Source organism: Calidris pugnax, unplaced genomic scaffold, assembly GCF_001431845.1.
Source record: "Calidris pugnax isolate Ruff unplaced genomic scaffold, ASM143184v1 scaffold44, whole genome shotgun sequence".
NCBI lineage: Eukaryota > Metazoa > Chordata > Aves > Charadriiformes > Scolopacidae > Calidris > Calidris pugnax.
Genome location: NW_015094506.1, coordinates 42087047 through 42106312, shown reverse-complemented (window position 1 = coordinate 42106312; position 19266 = coordinate 42087047). Strand labels below are relative to the sequence as shown.

Sequence of the window (19266 nt, the reverse complement as noted above, 5' to 3'; positions counted from 1 at the left end):
GATGATCAGAGGGATGGAATGCCTCTCCAATGAGTACAGGCTGAGAGAGTTGGGGTGGTTCAGCCTGGAGAAGAGAAGGCTCTGGGGAGACCTGTTTATAGTTGTCTTCCAGTATCTGAGGGTGCCTACAAGAAATTCAGAGAGGGACTTTTTGCATGGGCCTGTAGTGACAGGATGAGGGGTAATGACTTCAAACAGAAAGAGGGGAGATTTAGGTTAGATACCAGCAAGAAATTCTTTACCGTGAGGGTGGTGAGACACTGGAACAGGTTGCCCAGGGAAGTTGTGGATGCCCCATCCCTGGAAGCGTTCAAGACTAGGCTGTATGGGGCTTTGAGCAACCTGGTCTAGTGGGAGTTGTCTTAGTCTGCAGCATGGGGGTTGGAACTAGAAGATATTTTGGGTTTCGTTCAACCTAAGTCTTTCCATGATTCTGTGTTCTGCAAATTTGTTGAGGGTGTGCTCAATCCCACTATTTCATTGATGAAGACATTCACAGAATTGTAGGGCTTGTAAGGGACATTTGGAGGTGGTCTAGTCCAATGTCCATGCCAAAGCAGGTTCACCTAGAGCAGGCTGCACAGGAATGCGTTCAGGCTGGTTTCGAGTATCTTCAGAGGGAGACTCCATAACCTCTATGGGCAGCCTGTTCCAGTGCTCTGACACCTTCAAAGAAAAGAAGTTTTTCCTCATGTTGAGATGGAACTTCCTGTGTTCAAGCTTGTGTCCATTGCCTGTTGTCCTGTCACTAGGCACCGGTGAGAAGAGCCTGACCCCATCCTCTTTCTTGACTCTCGCCCTTTAGATATTTATAAGCATTCATAAGATTCCCTCTCAGTCTTCTGAAGGGTAAACAGACCCAGGTCTCTCAGCCTTTCCTCATAAGAAAGGTGCTCCAGTCCGTCAGTCATCTTTGTAGCCCTTAGCTGGACTGTCTCCAGTAGTTCCCTGTCTTTCCTGTGCTATACTAAATAGTGTTGGTCCCAGTGTGGACCCCTGAAGAACACCACTCGTTTTCACTCTGAAGTTGGCCATTGGCTGTAACTCTTTGGAAGAGTCTGTCCAACTAATTCCTTATTCATCTAACAGTACATTCATCAAACCTGTATCTCTCCAGTATAGTGGTAAGAATGTTTTGGGGGACTGTCTCAAAGGCCTTACAGAAGAACTGTAGTTGGAATCAGTTCCTCCAAGTAGAAAAAAATGTAGATCTGCATTGTTTTCTTTTAGCAAGGATTTGTTAATTTTGACTTGAGCAAAGACTCCTGTTCCAATTTCCAAACACCACCTATAAATGAATTACATTTTTGTTGCAAAAAAAAAAAAGATTACGATTGAACAGCTGCAGATCCCTTAAAAACCCCAAAATAATCTTCCCCTTTTTTCAGTTCTGAAAAAGGAGCTGTACCTAAATCTCTGCCTTTTTTTTTTTTTTTTTTTTTTTGGTGTGGGTTTTTTTTTTTTGGTCAGGAGCTATGGTATCAATTATGACTTGATTAATGAATGGGTATGGGGCATTGTGGACTACACAGAAGAGCCCTAGTTCTGAGGCTCTGGACTGCTTTCAGGATATACTTACCTATAAATTGAGGAGCTCTTAGCTGATTTTTGTTGATATCAATTGCAGCAGCATAGCATAGAGAGAAAAACTTTCTTTTTGTGCCAAAGTCCACAGAGAAAATTCTAGGTTAAAACCATTGATCTGAACAATACTCAGAAAGAAATGTGCTTTTAGTACAGTCTTTAAAACTCCCATGTTACACTCATGGCAGTAGGTTCCTTTCAGAAAGATGTGGAGTTCTGAACTAACTCTGTTTCCAAATGGATTTGATTTGGATGTAGAGCATTACAGTGGGACCGTAACTTCAGCTGATGCTAAGGGATTAGTTTAAAAACAAAACAAAAAAACTTCTCCCCAAATCATAATCTGAAGTACTATGTATGTACAAAATGACCTTGGTAGTTACCACTAACCGAGCATTGAAAAAAAAAAAAGAGAATTAGATCGCATTCTAACAACAAATTGCAAAATTAGTTAAAAGTTGTTTTTTTTTTTTTCAGATCTGGTAACTATTAGCAGGGTTTTTAGGTGATCATATACCCCATTTTGAATTGATTTGTGATCAGTTGTTCAAAATCATCTGGGCCACGTGGTGAACAATAAGATTCAGAGGTGCATTTAAAAATTTTTACTGCATGTGCTGTTTTTTCAATATGGAAGCCCAATGCCTATTAAGAAAATTGTTTGCCAGCTCAAGCTGAAACAGAGGCAGGTGTAAATTAAAGTAGAACCATTGTGGTGGCTTGAGAAGTACATGGAAGAATGCTTAAATATGAGAAGTGTTTTCTATGAAAATGCACTTCTGAAGTTTGAGTCTTGCTTTTATATTTAGAAGGAAGTCCAGAACGGGAAGATATATAAAGCAGTTATTGCCTGGAAAGGTGATAACAGCAGAGCATATTTCTCTGTATGTTTGTGCTGTGCTGCCTTTCTGATACTGACTATTGGTTAGATATACCCTCACACGGGTGTTAGCAGTAATGGACATCTACTCTGGAGATATAATGCATATTTGCAGTTAACTGAGAAAACCTTATGTGGATTAGAGCTCATGGGCTAGCCTTTTACAGGAATTTGATGTAATAGAGGTGGTAAGTTTGGGAAAAGCTTTTAAACCCTATCCTGAATGTTTTAAAAATTTGTAGCTCTTACTGTTATAAGTCTTTACTCCAACAATTGAATTGGAAATATTATGTTCAGTTCAGGTATAGATGAGGTTTTTTGCCAGAGGGTTGTTTGGTTTTGGTTAATGTTGACAATTAAAATGAGAGTAAAAGGATTTTTCATTCTACATACTATCAATTTTTCATTTTTTGTGACCTAAGTTCTGCTTCTTCACCTCCCTTAGCGCTGAAAATCAGCCTTGTTTCCTGTCTTTCCAAATCCATGAGACATTTAAGAGGAATGGAGTACAGTTCCACTAGCGTTCTTGCTTCGAGTGGATCAACAGAGATTAGCTCTCCTTAGAGGCAGAAAATACTAAAATGTCAGATGCTTGAAAGTGACACAGAATTCAAGATGTTAACAAGAACAGAAAGAGCCAAATAGTAGTTGAAAAGCAATCTGTAAACCATTTTGGATGACCACGTCAATTAATTAATTTTGCAAGATTGCCTGCTTTTTTACTTGACTTTCCAAAGCTCAGCTTTGAATGCACATGGAGGAAGTGACCCAAGACCACGGCTATAGCTCCTTAGGCGTATTCCATGTGAAATTCTTTTCCTGATCAGTATCTTCTTTATTCTGTACATAATGGAGTTTATCAGCAGCTTTCCTCCTAAGACAAAGATACTGAGGGGAAATTATAAAATCAAAGGAAGTCTTTGCTTTTCTTTGTGATAAATAAACATATATTGTAGGTAGACTTACAGGGTTTGATATTTTTTTTTGTTTGTTAATGGGGCAGATCTCTAGTAATAGCTCTTGTGAATAATTGTATGAATTTTGTGGCTCAGTAATCTAGACAGGTATCTATGAAATCTGATTATTTTAGTTGTACTTGTACTGTAGTTTCACTATGTAGGACTGATTGTCAGATTGCATTTTTGAATATAGATATTGGAGTAGTGCATTTTTGAATATAGATATTGGAGTAGTGCATTTTTGAATATAGATATTGGAGTAGTGTTTTTAAGTCTGTTTGTTTAGTTTGTTTTGCAGGAGTCTTTTCTTAATAGCAGGAAGCTTTAATATTATAATAAGTAAATTAATGCCTTGGTTATTTGCTCCAAAATGTTTTTTAAGAAAAAAAGAAAGGTACGGGGGGAATGGCACACAGCTGACATTGTCCAAAAGTATATAATTATTACTTGGCTGTTCACTTAAAAACTGAATTTTTATTGTGATTGGTCAACAGACTATAAAATTTCATGTTCTCCCCAAACAGGTGAAATAAATAATGTCTGTTATTTCTAAATAAGTGGGAAAATTGTGTCCTTTAACTGGTACTATAAGGAGTATCTCCCATTTTCTGTATTTCTGTATAGAGACACACCTTAGTTCTATATCAAAAGTTTGTTAGAGACCATTTGAATGGCGTAAAGGTAAAAATTAAAGCATTTGATGCACAGAAATTGAATGTTGCAGGAGAACTGTGAAAAAATATAATGGCATTTAAAGTCTTTTGCCAGCATAGTTGTTCTCCATTACTTAGTTTCATGATTTACATTGTTGGCTTCACTTGTTGCAATTCTTTCTGAGTGGTTTTATTAATCTTCCTTTTGCCATAGTTCTCCTAATCTTCTGTTCCCATGCTTTCTCATACCTTCTAACACCAACCTCATCTACTTCTGCTTCTCCGACTTTCTACAGGAAATAATGGACAAGGTCTACTTCCCTGCTTTTTCCCAGCAAAGGTCTTGAAAAAGGTCTTACCCTGTATTTACAACATTGGATTGGACTTTATTTTGTGTTTTCTGCATGCGTTCAAAATAACTCTTTGTTCCATTGAGAAGATTAAGGGCAGTGTTTGCTTGAAAAAAATTAATGAAGTGCCTAACAGAGCTATTATTCATTTTGGAAACCAGTTGCTGTCGTTGCCATAGTAATAACAAGTCCTCTATTAAAGCTATTTTCTATATGTACTGCCTGTATAGTAACATGCTGTTGGGGGAGCTGCAGTTCCATGGTTCTATCGTCTTGAAAGAATTTTCCAGCTTTGTATAGTTAAATTATCCAAGGAATTTATGATATAGGAACATAAAACATGTAAATCTAGTTTATCATATCTATCGTGGAGTTGTTCATGCAGGCCATCACTTCATGTAGCCATTTACAGTAATCTCAATGAAATAACAGCTGTATCAAAAATGAATAATGCATACAGAGAAAATTTGAACTCCTTTAATATTTCTTGACTTATTTTTTATTTATTTGTAACTGATAGAATGATGAGCTTGTAGTTCCAAGAAAAATACTTGTATACTTGGTTGTTTCCCCTCATGCATTTTAGGTGTAATGGGTAATAGCTCGTGGGGTTAGAAAGCTGGTAAATTAGTGGCATGTTTTCTTTGTAGAATCCCCATGAAATATTTATGGAATATGAAGAATGTTTAAATCTGCTGCAGTAAAAGGATACTGTCTTAAAATTTCTTTTAGAATAATTGCTTTAAACTTTTTCTTCGGAGACAAGAAATGCATATCCAAATGTATTGTAGTAAAGCAGATAAAACAATTTTTTTCCAAAATTAAATGAATTATATAAAATTGAAGCATTTACATACCACATTATCCCTTCATAATAAGCTATCCTAACCCAAAAGTGTTTCTGCAAAAAAGAAATGCTGTCTCCTAAGCAGAAGTGACAGTTGGCCAGTGCTAGCAAATGGAGATATTTTTGGTCTAAAATCTATGGGGAATTATGAACATTTTGATACTTATTGGTCACAAAATTCTGTAAAATAATGAGACAATTGAAGACAGAATAGCAATTGGGGTTCACATTGTTGCTTCAAAAAGTATCCTCTCAATCTGGGACAGAAATAAAAGACAAGGTTTTACAAATACTGCTCTTCAGTCTGGTTAATTTCAGCTCTGAATCAGTAGGTTAAACTTAATTCTGTGCTCGCATTTTTATCAAGTGATCATGTCTGTGATAAGAATATTTTAAACTGCTCATTTTCAAAATAGTTGTTCTGTAATTTTACCAAAAAAGATGTTTTTGCAGTATTATCTGGATTGAAAATGTATGTTTCATTTGTAGGTGGCATTAAAACTCCTTTGTAGAAGTTCTGTGTTGAGGAAGTATGTTCTCCAGCTCTTAACTAGGACATCTAATCCCTTGGGAAATGTACAAGGGGAGAGAGTTGGTATAATGACAATAAATTGAAATTATGCTTTGACTAAAGAGAATGTAACATTTCAACCAATGACAAATAGTTTAATGGTTAATGAGATATTAAATAAAGGACAAGTTTCAAGTATAAGTGCAAGTACATTTTCTTGGTGCTCTCAAAGTCTTGGTTGAGGATGGATTTCTTCTGATGCCTTGATTAAAAGTGTTGCAAAGTATGAAGTAGACATATATAGTCAAATAAGTTTTTACAAGGAAGCCATTTCCAAGTTTTAAACCTTCACACCTGTACTTCTATACTGCTACACTCTATTCAATAAAAATTAATAAACTTACTGGGTGATTGGAGCCTGTTAGTATCCTACATAGCAGAAATGTGGTAGCTTTAGATTTCTTTATTTGTCCCTAATTTTGTTCTTTCCTGTTTGGCTTTATTAAAAACAAAAGCAAGAACACTGCAGTAGCAAAGGACTAATTTGGGAAAAAAAAGGCATGTCCACAGCATCACAGTTGTAGAAATGATGTGAATATTGAAATAACCCAAACCAAACAAATCCCAAAACTAAACCAAAAACCCCCAATAAAAAAATAAGCCCCCGGCACTTTAATAATGCAAGTCTTTTCTTCAGAACTGTTGAGAAGGCGTATCAGCTTGGCCAAGACCCTGTTGTGAATGAAAACAGGGGATAACAAAGCAGTGAAGTTCAGATAAGCATTTCTTTGGAGGAAAAGCTAAAATTCAGCCTTTTTTGATGTAATGTATTAGTCATTCCTACTGCTCTGTAAACAATTATAGAAGAATTTTTCTGAACTGCTGATTCCCACTACATTGACTTCTGTTTTCCCCAGTGCATTTGGATAGGTGCTCTAGGAACGTTCCTCTCAAAGAGGTGCTATCAAGTAAATTTGATTTTATGTTCAACCTTTGCTTTAATTATTAAAAACAATAGATGAGTAAAAAGTTCCAGAAATTAAATATAACCCACACCTAGACTCTTCATTTTGACCATTGGATGCTTTTTCTACATTTGATGGTGTATAGACAATGTTTTATGGTGGTTCTTTCATATTCTGCTGATCTTCTTTTCTAAAGATGCCCTGCAAGGAGAGTGGAGTGCTTAGGTGTTAATGGTGAGAAAAAGGCCATAATTACGCTTCTGCTTGTTGGAAATTGATCAGAGAAGGCTTGTGCATTATATATTAACAGCAAGTAATATATATAAGGTTTAAGCTAAGTACTGTTATATATAGTATATAATATAAAATCATAGAAAGATTTGGGTTGGAAGGGACTGTAAAGATCATCTAGTTCCAACCCCAATGCCATGGGCAGGGACACCTCCCATTAGAGCAGGTTGCTCAAAGCCCCATCCAGCCTGGCCTTGAACACTTCCAGGGATGGGGCATCCACAGCTTCTCTGGGCAACCTGTGCCAGTGTCTCACTGCCCTCATGATAAAGAATGTCTTCCTAATATCTAATGTAAATTTCCCCCTTTTCAGCTTAAAACCATTACCCCTTGTCATATTGTACCACTCCCTCATAAAAAGTCCCTCCCCATCTCTCCTGTAGGCTGCCTTTAGGTACTGGTCCATACCTTCTTTCGGATGTTATACTAAACTTTATACTAAAATGAAGTAAAGCCCTTCAAACTTCAAGGGCTAACTTTAAGAGTCAAACAGCTAGAATGTTTTGGTATGCATACAGCTCCAGCTGTATCAGTGGGCTTTCTGTCTTTCAATTTATCCTCCTTCATCTTAGCAAGTTATTTTTGGCATCTCTTTCCATTAGTTGGCGTTCGTCCTTTCATTTTGTGAATCCATAGGAATAGCCACACGTGTTCAGAGGGAAAAAGGCAAAAATTTTCAGAAAAGGAAGGAAATGAAAACTTCTGCTGGTGGACAGGTTGAAGAGATAACAGGTTCCCCATATAGAAAGCTGACAGAAGTTAGAAAAGTAGTGCTTCACTTTGCAGCCTCTCTCTATTTCTCTGCCTCCTCTTTGTGAAGATAGAGCATCTGTGGATGTAGGTGAGAACTATTCAGTCTCTTTGAAGATGTGAGAAGGGTTCCAGGTTTGGAGCTTCTGTGGTTGTCGGGAGCCATGTGGGGCTGGTGACAGGTTTCAAGGCCCGGTACTCAGGCATGCGTAGGGAAACACCAAGACATTCTTTTTTTCTTGGATGCCAGGAGGGATTCAGTATCAGATGCTGTGTGAGCTGATGTCCTGATTTTTATCATGTCGAGGCTGTTTGGAAGAGCAGCAAATCATGCCTGTTTTCTAACAATGTTTTGTCAGGTGTCTCATTTGGTTCTGTTTTTTTGAAAGATGCTGTTTTTAGAGATGTAATCAAATAGTTTTTTATTTGCATGACATCTTTGTGGATTTAGTTCTTAAGTCAAGCTTCTGACCTCTGTCAGGCATTTCATATGTTTTTTAGCTCTTTTGTGTTGGGGTCTAGCTGGTCCTTGAGCATGCTGTGTGGTACGTATTGGCCCAGTATGGAACTTTTTTAAAAAAGTATTTTTATCATGTGTTATATGGAAAAAAAATCAGCCTTAAATGTATTTTCTATTACGAGGTACTGTAGGATCTGAATGTACTTAGCACTTCTCTGTGGGAAAACTAAATATTCAGTAGGAAACATGGGAGGAAATGGGATCAGGTGTTTAAAAGAAAAGCTCATGAAAATTGGATGAAAAAAGTGTGGTACTGTGGCAACTTACAGACTAGAACTGAGTATTTTGATTTTAATATTAAAAAGTCAGAATGATTTCACCACCCTCAGTTTTTTTTTCTTTTTTTAAATGATTCTTGTGTCTCAAGGTAACCTGAGAACTTTAATGCAAGTATTTCAATTATGTGTTATCACTTGATTTTATGAAGTGATCAGATGAGTCATTTATAAAAATAAAGCCCATCTTAAAACCAGTAATAGACAAACTTGCTGTAAAAGTTATGCATGTGTTTCAAATAAAATGCTTATGTAGTTCATGTATTTTAACAGTATTATTAGAACAGCTTCCCTGACAATCATCTACGTATATCTAAAGTGGTACTCTATGTATATGCTTCAAATTGTTCTCGCCTCTCTTGTCACCAGAAGCATTTTTATTTTATGCTATAGCAGCGTTAGACCAAGTTTTCTAGGAGTGATTTTTTTCCTTCTTTCATAGTTGTTGGGAAGGGCAGAGTTCTGGGTTTTCTTTCCTCTTGTTTTGGTGTTGAACTGCCAGAGAAAAGCATAACATGAATTAATGCTTTAACAACAGCAATGCACAAGGCTCAGGCCATGTGATTTTGGGGTGGTAATCATGAACACTTGCTACTGCACCCAATAAGAATTCTTGCATGGCCTCAGTTATGTTCTTCTGTTGTAATGTGTGCTGTTTGTCACTGGCAAAGTGCTAGTTGAGCTCACTGTGGTGAAAAGTCAGGACCAGAATTTTATATCATTTTTGGAGCAGTCTGAGATACTGGAATTCTGGAGGATGCTGATGAAGGACAGCAGTTGGTGTTGGTGCAGAAATGGAATTATCACATACCCAGGGCTAATGGGTTGTGATGAAATTGACTTAACTCTCAGATGTGCAATCATCTATCTATCTGTCTAACAGTTTCCATACTGAAAGCAATTACTGTACCACTTATGAAAGCAAAAACAGAAACAAAAGCCTTGAGAAAGTTCAGAAGGATCCTTTGTGACATGACAACAGAGTAGAGGAGGTTATTAAATACAACAGGAGGTTATTAAATACGATCCAAAAGGTAAAGTTCTGTGTCAAATAAGGAGAGTAGAACAGAATATAAATCTTGTCAGGCTAAATGCATGGAAGTACTTCTAAAACAGAATTTGAGAAGCACCTTGCAAAAAGCATAAAAATTTTAAATGCTTTTTATTGAACATATTGGGAGAAGGAGCATTGCCAAAGATTCTGTAGGCCCAGCAGACAATCCAGGTGTAAAAAGAGCTCCCAGAGAGGATAAGGCTCTGGCAGAGGAACATAAATAATTATTTAATTTGTGTTCAGCATTCAGGAATGTAGAGAGGTATTCGTTCCCAAATCCTACACCATGGGGAATTAGTCAGAGAATGTGTTTCAAAGAAGTGTTACGTTGTAAAACAAAAATGTTTTGTCATTGGTATGTATTTTGACTTCTGTGTCCAGTGGTGAGACTTTCTTCCAGAAAGAGCAGCCCTTTGAAACCCAGTCCCATAGGATATGTACATTATTGTTTGGAATTACACAACAGCTCAAGCTATTCCTAGTTGAAGGAAATGTATGATTGTTGCATAACAGTGTCACGAGTGAAAAACTGATTTCTCTTGAAACTTACTGAAATAAGACCTTATTCCTGCTTTCTCTTAAATTTTCAAAGAATTACTTCTTATTTCAGTGAGTCTTACAAGTGGTTGTTTATATTTAGCTTAGAAGCGAAGGTTTCATTTGAAATAGTGCTGTGATTTAAATTTTTCATGTTGAAACTGTCTTTGCTTGGTCCTGAATGTAGAAGGAAAGTTCAGTTGAATCACAGGATAGAAAGTTTACTAGAATAAGCTATATTCCAATTTTTTTGCATAGTTCTGTCTTTGTCTTTAAATGAGTTACTGAAGAGTAAGTGGAAATTTTGGATGATTTGTCACTGATCTTATCATATGGTCCACATTTCTGATTCTGACAGATTTGCATCTTTTCTTGGTTTATGCTTGGTTTGTGTTTTGTGGGGTTTTTTCAGTTCTTTTTTTTTTCTTTCCCTCCTTATATCGGTTGTTTTTAGAGGTTGGTACCCATGTTTGTGTGTAGATTACTATTTGAGTTAACTTAAGGGAGGAGAAAAACCAGTAAGGTGAAAGATTAGATAGAATTCAATGGGGTATAGAATTGGGAATGAGCAGTTGATGATACTTGAAAGTAATAAAAGTAGTTTCCGAGTTGCAATTTATTTTCTATTTTCTGCATATGCTATGCTTATTACATAGTTTGTAAACAGTGTGCTTCTCTGTACCGGTAGTCGAAACTTGATGCTTTAGCAAAATGATTGTGTAAAGAAATAAACTAGTGCATAAGATCTGTTTCCTTTCAGCCAGACTACCAGTGACACAAACAGAGCAGTCCCAGTAAAGCATACTTGTTTGTAAATGCTGCCCAAGGACTAACAGAACAGTATGATGCACAGCTGGAGATCACTTCCAAAGACCTTGGGCCTTTGTTGTTATTAATCCAACACTGGAGCTTATAATCATGTTCTTGGGTGGAGAAGAAATACATTCATAATTTGTGGATGTGTTTAGTAGAGGCAGATATTATCTTTTTTTCATTTTTATTCATAAACTATACAAAATGCCATTTTTCTAGTGTTGTTCCTCTTATATGCTTACTTTGCTTTCACTTATTCTGACTGATTCCTGCCTTTTCGGCCTTTAGAAGAATATAACTAGTGATACTATTACTTGAGATTTAGTCCCTGCTAGCTTGGGGATTTACTTGGCACTGAATCACGGGTGGAATTGAAACTTGTTGCAGATGCGTTAGGGCTGCAGGCAAATATCTCAGCTGGCGACTGCCCTGCTCAGAGGCTGAGCTGGCTCCCCAGGGGATGGAGAACTACTGGAGGTGACCTGAGAGAGCATAACAAACAGCAGTGTCAGAAACTGACAGGAGTTATGGATAGCACCCTACGGGATGCCTGGATTTCACAAGCAGTAAAGGGGGAATTGTGTGAGAAATGTCCAAACAGTGCCATTGCATGAAGGGGAGCACTGGGGCTGCTTTGGAAGGTGCACTGTTAAAATATCCTACTTCTTTTTGTTTCAGTAGTGTCCATCTGCCCTTCTTTGAAATGCTCTTTAATGAAGGCTCTTCCTGTCCAGCTGTGTTCTGTTCCCCAGCCTTGCTGTGTGTCATGGCAGAGCTGTTTGCATGGTTTTTGTGTGTCATAGGTAATCTTGGGTTTTCTTCAGAATCCATTAGTGCCTTTTTTTTCCATTGTTCGTGACATCTCATAGCTCTTTGACTTTAGAACTGCTTTTTGTTGTCTGTCCTTAGTGTAGGAGCAGCCAGTCTCTCTGCTGTTGCACTTAATGCATCCCTGTGCCCAAGCCTGGGCTTTTATCATGAATGCACAATCCTGGGTGCCATTTCCTATTTAGTGTCAGTGAAATTCAGGAGTCACTTACTTAGTATCAGAGAATTTCAGTTGCTTAGTGCATCTCTTTCCCATTGAATCCCTTGTGTTTGCAGTGACAGCATACTCGTGATGAAGTATATTTATTGTGCCAGCCTGTGATGTGTAGTTCAATTTAAACTTCACCCTCTCTCTTAATCAGTGTTTATAGTCTTGGTGTGGTCTAAGCCCAGCTGGCAACTGAGCACCATGCAGCCACTCGCTTACTCCTCTCCCTGGTGGGATGGAGGAGAGAATCATAAAAGAGAAAGTTTAATAAGTAAAGCAAAAGCTGTGCAGGCAAGCAAAGCAAAACAAGGAATTCATGCAGTACTTCCCACAGGCAGGTAGGTGTCCCATCCCCAGGAAAGCAGGGCTCCATCATGTATAACAGTTACTTATAGAGACAAACACTGTACTCTGAATGTCCACCTCTTCCTTCTCCTTCCCCCAGCTCGATATGCTGAGCGTGGCATCACGTGGTATGGAGCATCCCTTTGGTCCGCTGGGGTCAGCTCTCCTGGCTGTGTCTGCTCCCAACCTCTTGTGCACCCCCAGCCCAGTTGATGGCAATGGAGTGTGAGGAGCAGAAAAGGCCTTGACTCCTGTGTAAAAACTGCTCAGCAATAACTAAACCCATCTCTCTGTTCTCAACACTGTTTTCAGCACAAATCCAAAGCGTAACACCATACTAGCTACCATGAAGAAAATTAACTCTATCCCAGACAAAACCAGCACAAGTCTGCACAAGTTTTGCTTTCCTAGTTTCTTTGGTTCACACTGAACTTTAGTTACATCATATTTTTCTACTGTTACTGATCTTTTGGTTATCCTGTATTCTTCCAGTGCCTGTCAACTCCTTGAGATGAAGAATAAGGGTTGAATTTATTGGGAAGCACCAGATTCCTTGGAGTTATGTGTATAAGCATGCTTTTGTGCTTCTTCCACCCATGCATATTTAGTATTCAGAAGTACTGTGAGCTTCTTAATGTTTTTTGAAAGCATGTACTGCTGCTACTTATAATTTGCTTTGACTCTAATGTATTACAACTGGTTTTCCTGATTTTATATACCGTACACTCTTAAAACATATCTCAAAAAGCTATGGAAGATTGAGATATTTCTATAGTAAGTTGTGAAGCGAGAAAAAAAAATTAAAAATCATTGCTTTATTTTTACAATACAGAGAGAAGTAATGGAAATAATAGTTCAATGACTTTCAAGCTGATGGTTAAAAACACATGCATTTTTATATCATAGAATGAGAAAACTACTATAACATTACATACGATGTCTACTTGCTTCATAAGATACAATACTTTTCTAAAGTGGGAGAAATCTTTTTAAAAGAGGTTATAATAAAAGAACAATCATGTTTACAAACACAAAGACATTTGAAGTTTTTAAAATGTTATTGGATAAACAGAGTAGCTCATGACAGCAAAATCGCTTAAGTTACAAAATTAATTTAGAATTAACTTGGGGTTAGAATTAACTTGATACTTAAGAGATAAAAAGTGTTCTTTCAACAAAAACTTCATGATAAAATTTCTTGTGAAAAGTTGTTATAGCAGGACAACTATGTTTAAAGTTAGCTAAAAATAATGAAGAGCATATGGAAAAAAAACCTGCAAAATTTGCTGTCTAGACTTCATTTTTAGAAGCCCTATCAGCAGTCTGGTGTTTGTAAGTTAACAATAGAAAATAGCCCAAACTGTAGGGAGGTAACATAACATCAAGAATAGCCACATTAAAGCATATGTTTTGTGCAGAGAATACTTGCTGTAAATGATCAATGTGTTGGATAGGGATGGACTGTAAATAAGGAAGAAAATAAAATATAATCAGTTACAGTAAGTGTAGTTACGTTATTAAATCTGTAATATATTTAATCTTCCTGTTGTCATAGCCATGATGGATAGGCTACAAGTAGAAGGAAATACAAGACTGGGGAGTCTTTTGTTTGCTGGAAATCAAATAAGTCACTTCATATTTGGTGTATTGTTCTACTTTTTCCTTTAGTATTTGGTATTCTATTCTTTGGATTGTCCAAGGTATATGACTGAATTTATCTTTGGTCATGCTCAATATAATCTTCCTAAATGGTTAGGTATTCTGCTGTTTTGATACACTTACACAGTCATAGATGTCTAAATATAGTTTGTACTGGCAGAAAATAACCCTGGCTGATTTATGTACTCTTGCTTTAAAAAGGTGTCACCTTGGCATCCTGGTATTTCTTCTTCTATAGGAAAGACATAAATTAGTTCATTTAAAAACAAAACTACAGAACAAGCCATGTCTTTAAGTCATAAACATATTAGAGATATATTTTTTTCAATTTCTCCCCTGTGTTAGTGTATTTTGACTTTTTCAGGGGTTTAAAATGTTATAGAAAAGAAAAGCTTCTATTAATGAAACTTATTTTGGCAAATCAATAGTATTTTAAAGCTTAGAGACGAAAGACAGTTTCATTGGTGTTATACGCAAGTCAGTCCTTCTTTTAAAGCTGATTAGATTCAGGACTTGTGGCAGACACATTCACTTTGATATGATGGACTTTTAACATCTTCTTTCTTAATATCTGTTCTTTTTTTCCACTTTTCTGAGTCCCTGTGCGTTTGGTCACTGTTTTGCTTGGGTTTTGGTGGCGTGGCCTCAGTGAGCTCCCTGTGCAGCTGTTGGTGCGTTGGCTGAGCCTCCTGCCCAAAGTGAGAGGGAAAACATAACTTGTTGAGTGGGTATATCCAGTACTGCAGAGTTTTTCTTACCTTTACAATTGCTGGTAAGCCCGTGTCTGTTTGGAATAGTCATGATTGGTTTAAAGTGACCACCCTGAAACCACTTATCTACCTATGGCCATAACAATCTTTCACTTCTGCTTCCTGCCAGTTTTCCTTTCTCTGTATTTTGTGTAAGAAAAATAGATGGAAGTGCAACTTCATCCAGCTGGACTTTTTTAGGTCATGATTTATTTAATTTCATATTAATGCTGTAATCTCATTTTAAGACACAAATGATTTTGTAAGTATCACTTCTGCTAGCATCTATCTAAAGTAAAAATAGGGCATCAGGGAGCTTCATACTGCGAACTTCAGAGCTTTTTGTTTGCTTTAATTGATGCTTCATTGAGAAACTTTGGTTGCTAATTAAGAATTTTTTTTTTTGCATTAACTATTTAGCATCAATATGCTTTTTAAATCGGATTTGTTTTTCTTGGAATATATTATATATTTTTAAAATATGGCTGTGTTTTCAGTGGACTGTGTATTCATTCCTGGTTAAAACTAGTTGTAAATGCCTCTAGAAATAATTTGCTTTATGATGACATACCAACCTAACATGATAATTTGCATTTCTTGATATTATAGGTGCGAATTTCTTTCAGAGGAGGAGGGTGGGGGTGGGAGGATGAAGACAGATGTCGCTAATAGGAGTCCTTATCTTAACAAAAAATAAAGAAAATATGTATCTGCAAATGGCCAAAGTTGGTCAGTTGTAGTGTTTACTCACAAAGTTCTTATTCTAATTGCTTTCTTCTGTGCTTTGTTTTCTAGAAGTGGGTAGATTAAATATTTTAAAAGCCTTTGTTGAAGTGTAGAATTTGGAAAATATATGAATATGAGAGAGACCAAATTTACTGGAATATACATGGTTAATTCAAATATATAATTAACTGGAATAAGTAAAAAGTAAAATGTAGAATTTTGTTCTGTGTTCTTTAGCAGGTTGATAATTTAAACTTGTGCAGTTTTAACCCATATTTTCTACTCAGAGTAAGAAGAGAAAGATCTACAAGTAGATGTCTCATAAAAACATTGTTTCTGAGAGATACTGTTAAGCATCTTTTGTCTTTACATTTTTCATAATGTTTTATAATTTTTTTACATGATAGGCAGTTTTCACAAAATAATGGGTGAAGTCCCCCAGGTTGGTTTAGCTGGGTATGGTGTCTGACAAGCAGCTTTCAAGAGTAGGGAGTACAACATGAAGAATGAGAACGTGGCATGGAATTAAATTCCAGCATTCAGACATATAGTATCATTTTGTTTCTTTAAACTGTAAATCTCATTTTTAATTAGGAACTGTGTAAGCATATTATATGATAGGTCTGAGTATCTCTTGCATGTTAATGTAAGGCATGGATACTAAAAAGTAATGCTGAGAGAAGCTCCAGAAAGTTACCATATCACACGCAGTACCTATTATTGTATCCATCTTCCTATGGATAATTATCCAGTATTTTATTTATTTGTTAGAATTGCCATACAGTTCTGATTTTATTGGAATATAGCAAGACATAATCATTGTTGTAAACAACTTTGTGCTAATTTGAATATGTATGTTATATATATGTATATGTATATTAATTGATAATAGTTTCCTTAGTTCTCATAAAATACTTTTCTTTTAATAGAAGAATTACGGAAATTGAGCTGGTCTGGCATTCCCAAACGGGTTCGTCCAATTGCATGGAAACTTCTTTCAGTAAGTTGTTGTGGTTTGTTTTTTTTTTATTTCTTCCTTTGCATTTAGTAGTAATAGTTTTTTCAAGCACTGCAAATAATTTTGCTTGAGTTGTAATCCATCAGTGATACTTGAAAACATTGTGTCTTGTTGCGGAATTGTAATGAAAGTTCTGTTCTTTTGCTCAATTTCAAGATTAATTTGTCAAACTGAAAGGAAGGGAATGAGAAGTAGTAGTAAATCATGTCAGCTGTATATCTTTATTTTTCAGCCTGGCTTTCTATGAAAGAAAGGCTTATGTGATAACAGTGGCCTCTTTCAACCGATTTTGATGGAATGGAGGAGAGATCAAAGACAAGTACATTCTTACAGTTTTCTGGAAAATAGGCACACAGTAAAGGAAACGAAGACTATCGGTGTCCTAGAAAAGGCTTCATTCTGACTTCACGTTAAAGTAACTACAAGAAAGGATTAACACTGTACTGACAAAGAGCTGTGACAGGATCTTACGGGGGTTTTTTTGCCATTTTTTTCTGCAGTGGTTTAAATGTAACAAATCTGAACTGCTGTGGTCAGTTACCTTGTGGCATTGACCCTCTGGATGTCAGACCTGTGAGTCAGTTCAGGGAGACAAGCTAATTAAAAAGCTAATCACTTTTTTATAGTGTGAGTTTTTGGCTGGCTGACCTCTCTGAACGTTAGCTGGTAGTGAGAGGATTTTGCAACGACAGTAGCTTGAGGAGTGGGTTGACTGAAATTCCATGGAATTTCAGCAAATGGAGGTGTCTCAGTTGGGCATCAGAGAAGCTTGTGGGAACCTGGGATTCATTGGGTTTGGTGTTACAGAAGTGGATTTTTTAAATCTCTGTTTGCTGTATATTTAGAAAGGTTCCTCTGCAAAAATACAATGTGTTCCTCGGGAGTATTTTTCATGTCAAACTTTTCAGCTATAATACTTGCAATGGCAAACACTTGTGCATTTTAGGTGGTGTTTGTCTGCTTGTGGTTGGGCGAAGAACTTGTGGAGATGTTTGTATTAAAAAGAATCAAAAATCTCATGCTGTCTACTCTCTAGAGACTGTGAAAGACACTTTATCAGCAAATCTTCATGCGTTTAAGAACTGTTTAAAATTCTGAGTTATACACACAACAGTTTAACTCTATTGAATTTTTCAGAGAGTAGACTTAAATAGCTTTGCTTTTTATAGAATAATTCAGCGGGGAACGCAAAGTATTTACTTCAGACTGAGACTGATTTCCAGTGACTGAAAGAATCTCTCTTGCTGATGAGTTCTACTAAATTTGCAGCCTGGTTCCCTCTAATGCTAAATGCAGATGCAGCTTCTTAATGGTGGATATTCAACTATCCTACTGTAATTGAAATTAACATGCAGTGTAAAATTTATTTTAGTTCTGTTTCCAGAGTAGTTGTCTGAGCTTTTGGTAAGGAAAAGTTGAAGTTTAGGATGCCTGTTTTAAAACACCCAAAATAATAAAAAAACCCTTACTATGGCTAACTTTGAAACACAATAAGCTTAAGCATAAGGACAGGTGAAGTTCTGAAGCAGAGGACTGACAGGTTTAGAGAACTGGAATTCTGTGAAAGTTAACTGCAGTCACTTTCTTACTTTCAAGTAAGAGCATGGGCTTTTTGTGAGCTTCAGCTTCCTCCCATAAGTTGATTTTAGTTTAGTATTCCTGAGATTCTCAGTCTAGAGAAATTCCGAAGTGTAGAGTTCTTTTGTTCTGTTGCTTTAACCTCTCCTGTTCAGGATCCGTTCCAGTTCAATTCTTATCTTCAGCTCTATATTGCTATTGGTTTCTTTGAGTAAGAGGCTTCCAAAATTGTGGTGTGTTGTGGTTTGTTTGTTTTTTCCTTTCTGTCACCAAATAGCAATATTTTGAAAGTTCTTAGCTTTTCTTAGCTAATTCCTATGATAATTTCTTACCTACTAAGTGGTTCTCAGTTAATACATTTTGGAAACGAGTCATTTAATAATAATTATTTTTCTATACTATAGCAATTCATTTTGTCTTCTTTCGGTAAGAACTGCTTTGAGTATTGGTAGTCATAAACTCCGTGATGCTTTTTTCTAATGGTAATTAATTTTTAAGTCACATTAGTTGTTAAAATACGTCACCTGCTGGTAATGTGTGTCCCTGGTAAAAGAGAGTAATATGATGATCTGTTGTGCTATAAGGTGCACTGGGAGCTGCTGGGGGAATAAGTCTACAAAAGCAAAACCCTTTTTATTAAAGATCAGTTGCAAAACCAAAAAAAGATCAGAAAATCAAAGAAACCAAAGTAGAATTTAGAAGTGAATTAAGGCTGGATTTGTTTGTTTTGTAATTATTCAGAAGGCTTACTTAAAAAGCCCCGACTTTGACTTATTTGGGGAACTGAGTACAATTGGTAGTATCTGAGGCAGAGCGTGATTGTCTTATTTGTAAAATCAGCATTGAAGTTGGAATTTTTAAAACATAATTTAAAAAATTGAACAGTTGAGATGTTTGCTACCTAGACAGAAGGTTAATAATGTTAACGTGTTTGAATACAATTTTTCAAAGGGAAAGCATATGAAAAATCAATATAATCAGGGATGGTTGATATTATGCATGTTTACTGGTAACAGTATATAAAAAATTGCATGATTTATTTTCAAAATATAGCAAAAATGGTAGGTATACTGTACCTAAGCAGCAAGCAGAACTATTCAGGCTCACTTCTCTTTTGAGTAACAGAACTAAAGATATGGTTGCAAAAGCCTTTGGAGGAAATTAAT

General features: G+C 36.4%; 1 protein-coding gene across 1 annotated transcript in view; it reads left to right on the top strand.

Moving 5' to 3' along the window:
- TBC1D22A (TBC1 domain family member 22A) overlaps positions 1–19266 on the top strand; it is a 177018-nt gene that overhangs the window by 13275 nt on the left and 144477 nt on the right. The window contains exon 5 of the mRNA XM_014964131.1: positions 16434–16504. Coding sequence (XP_014819617.1) covers positions 16434–16504 — 71 coding nt within the window. The remainder of the gene's footprint in view (positions 1–16433; positions 16505–19266) is intronic.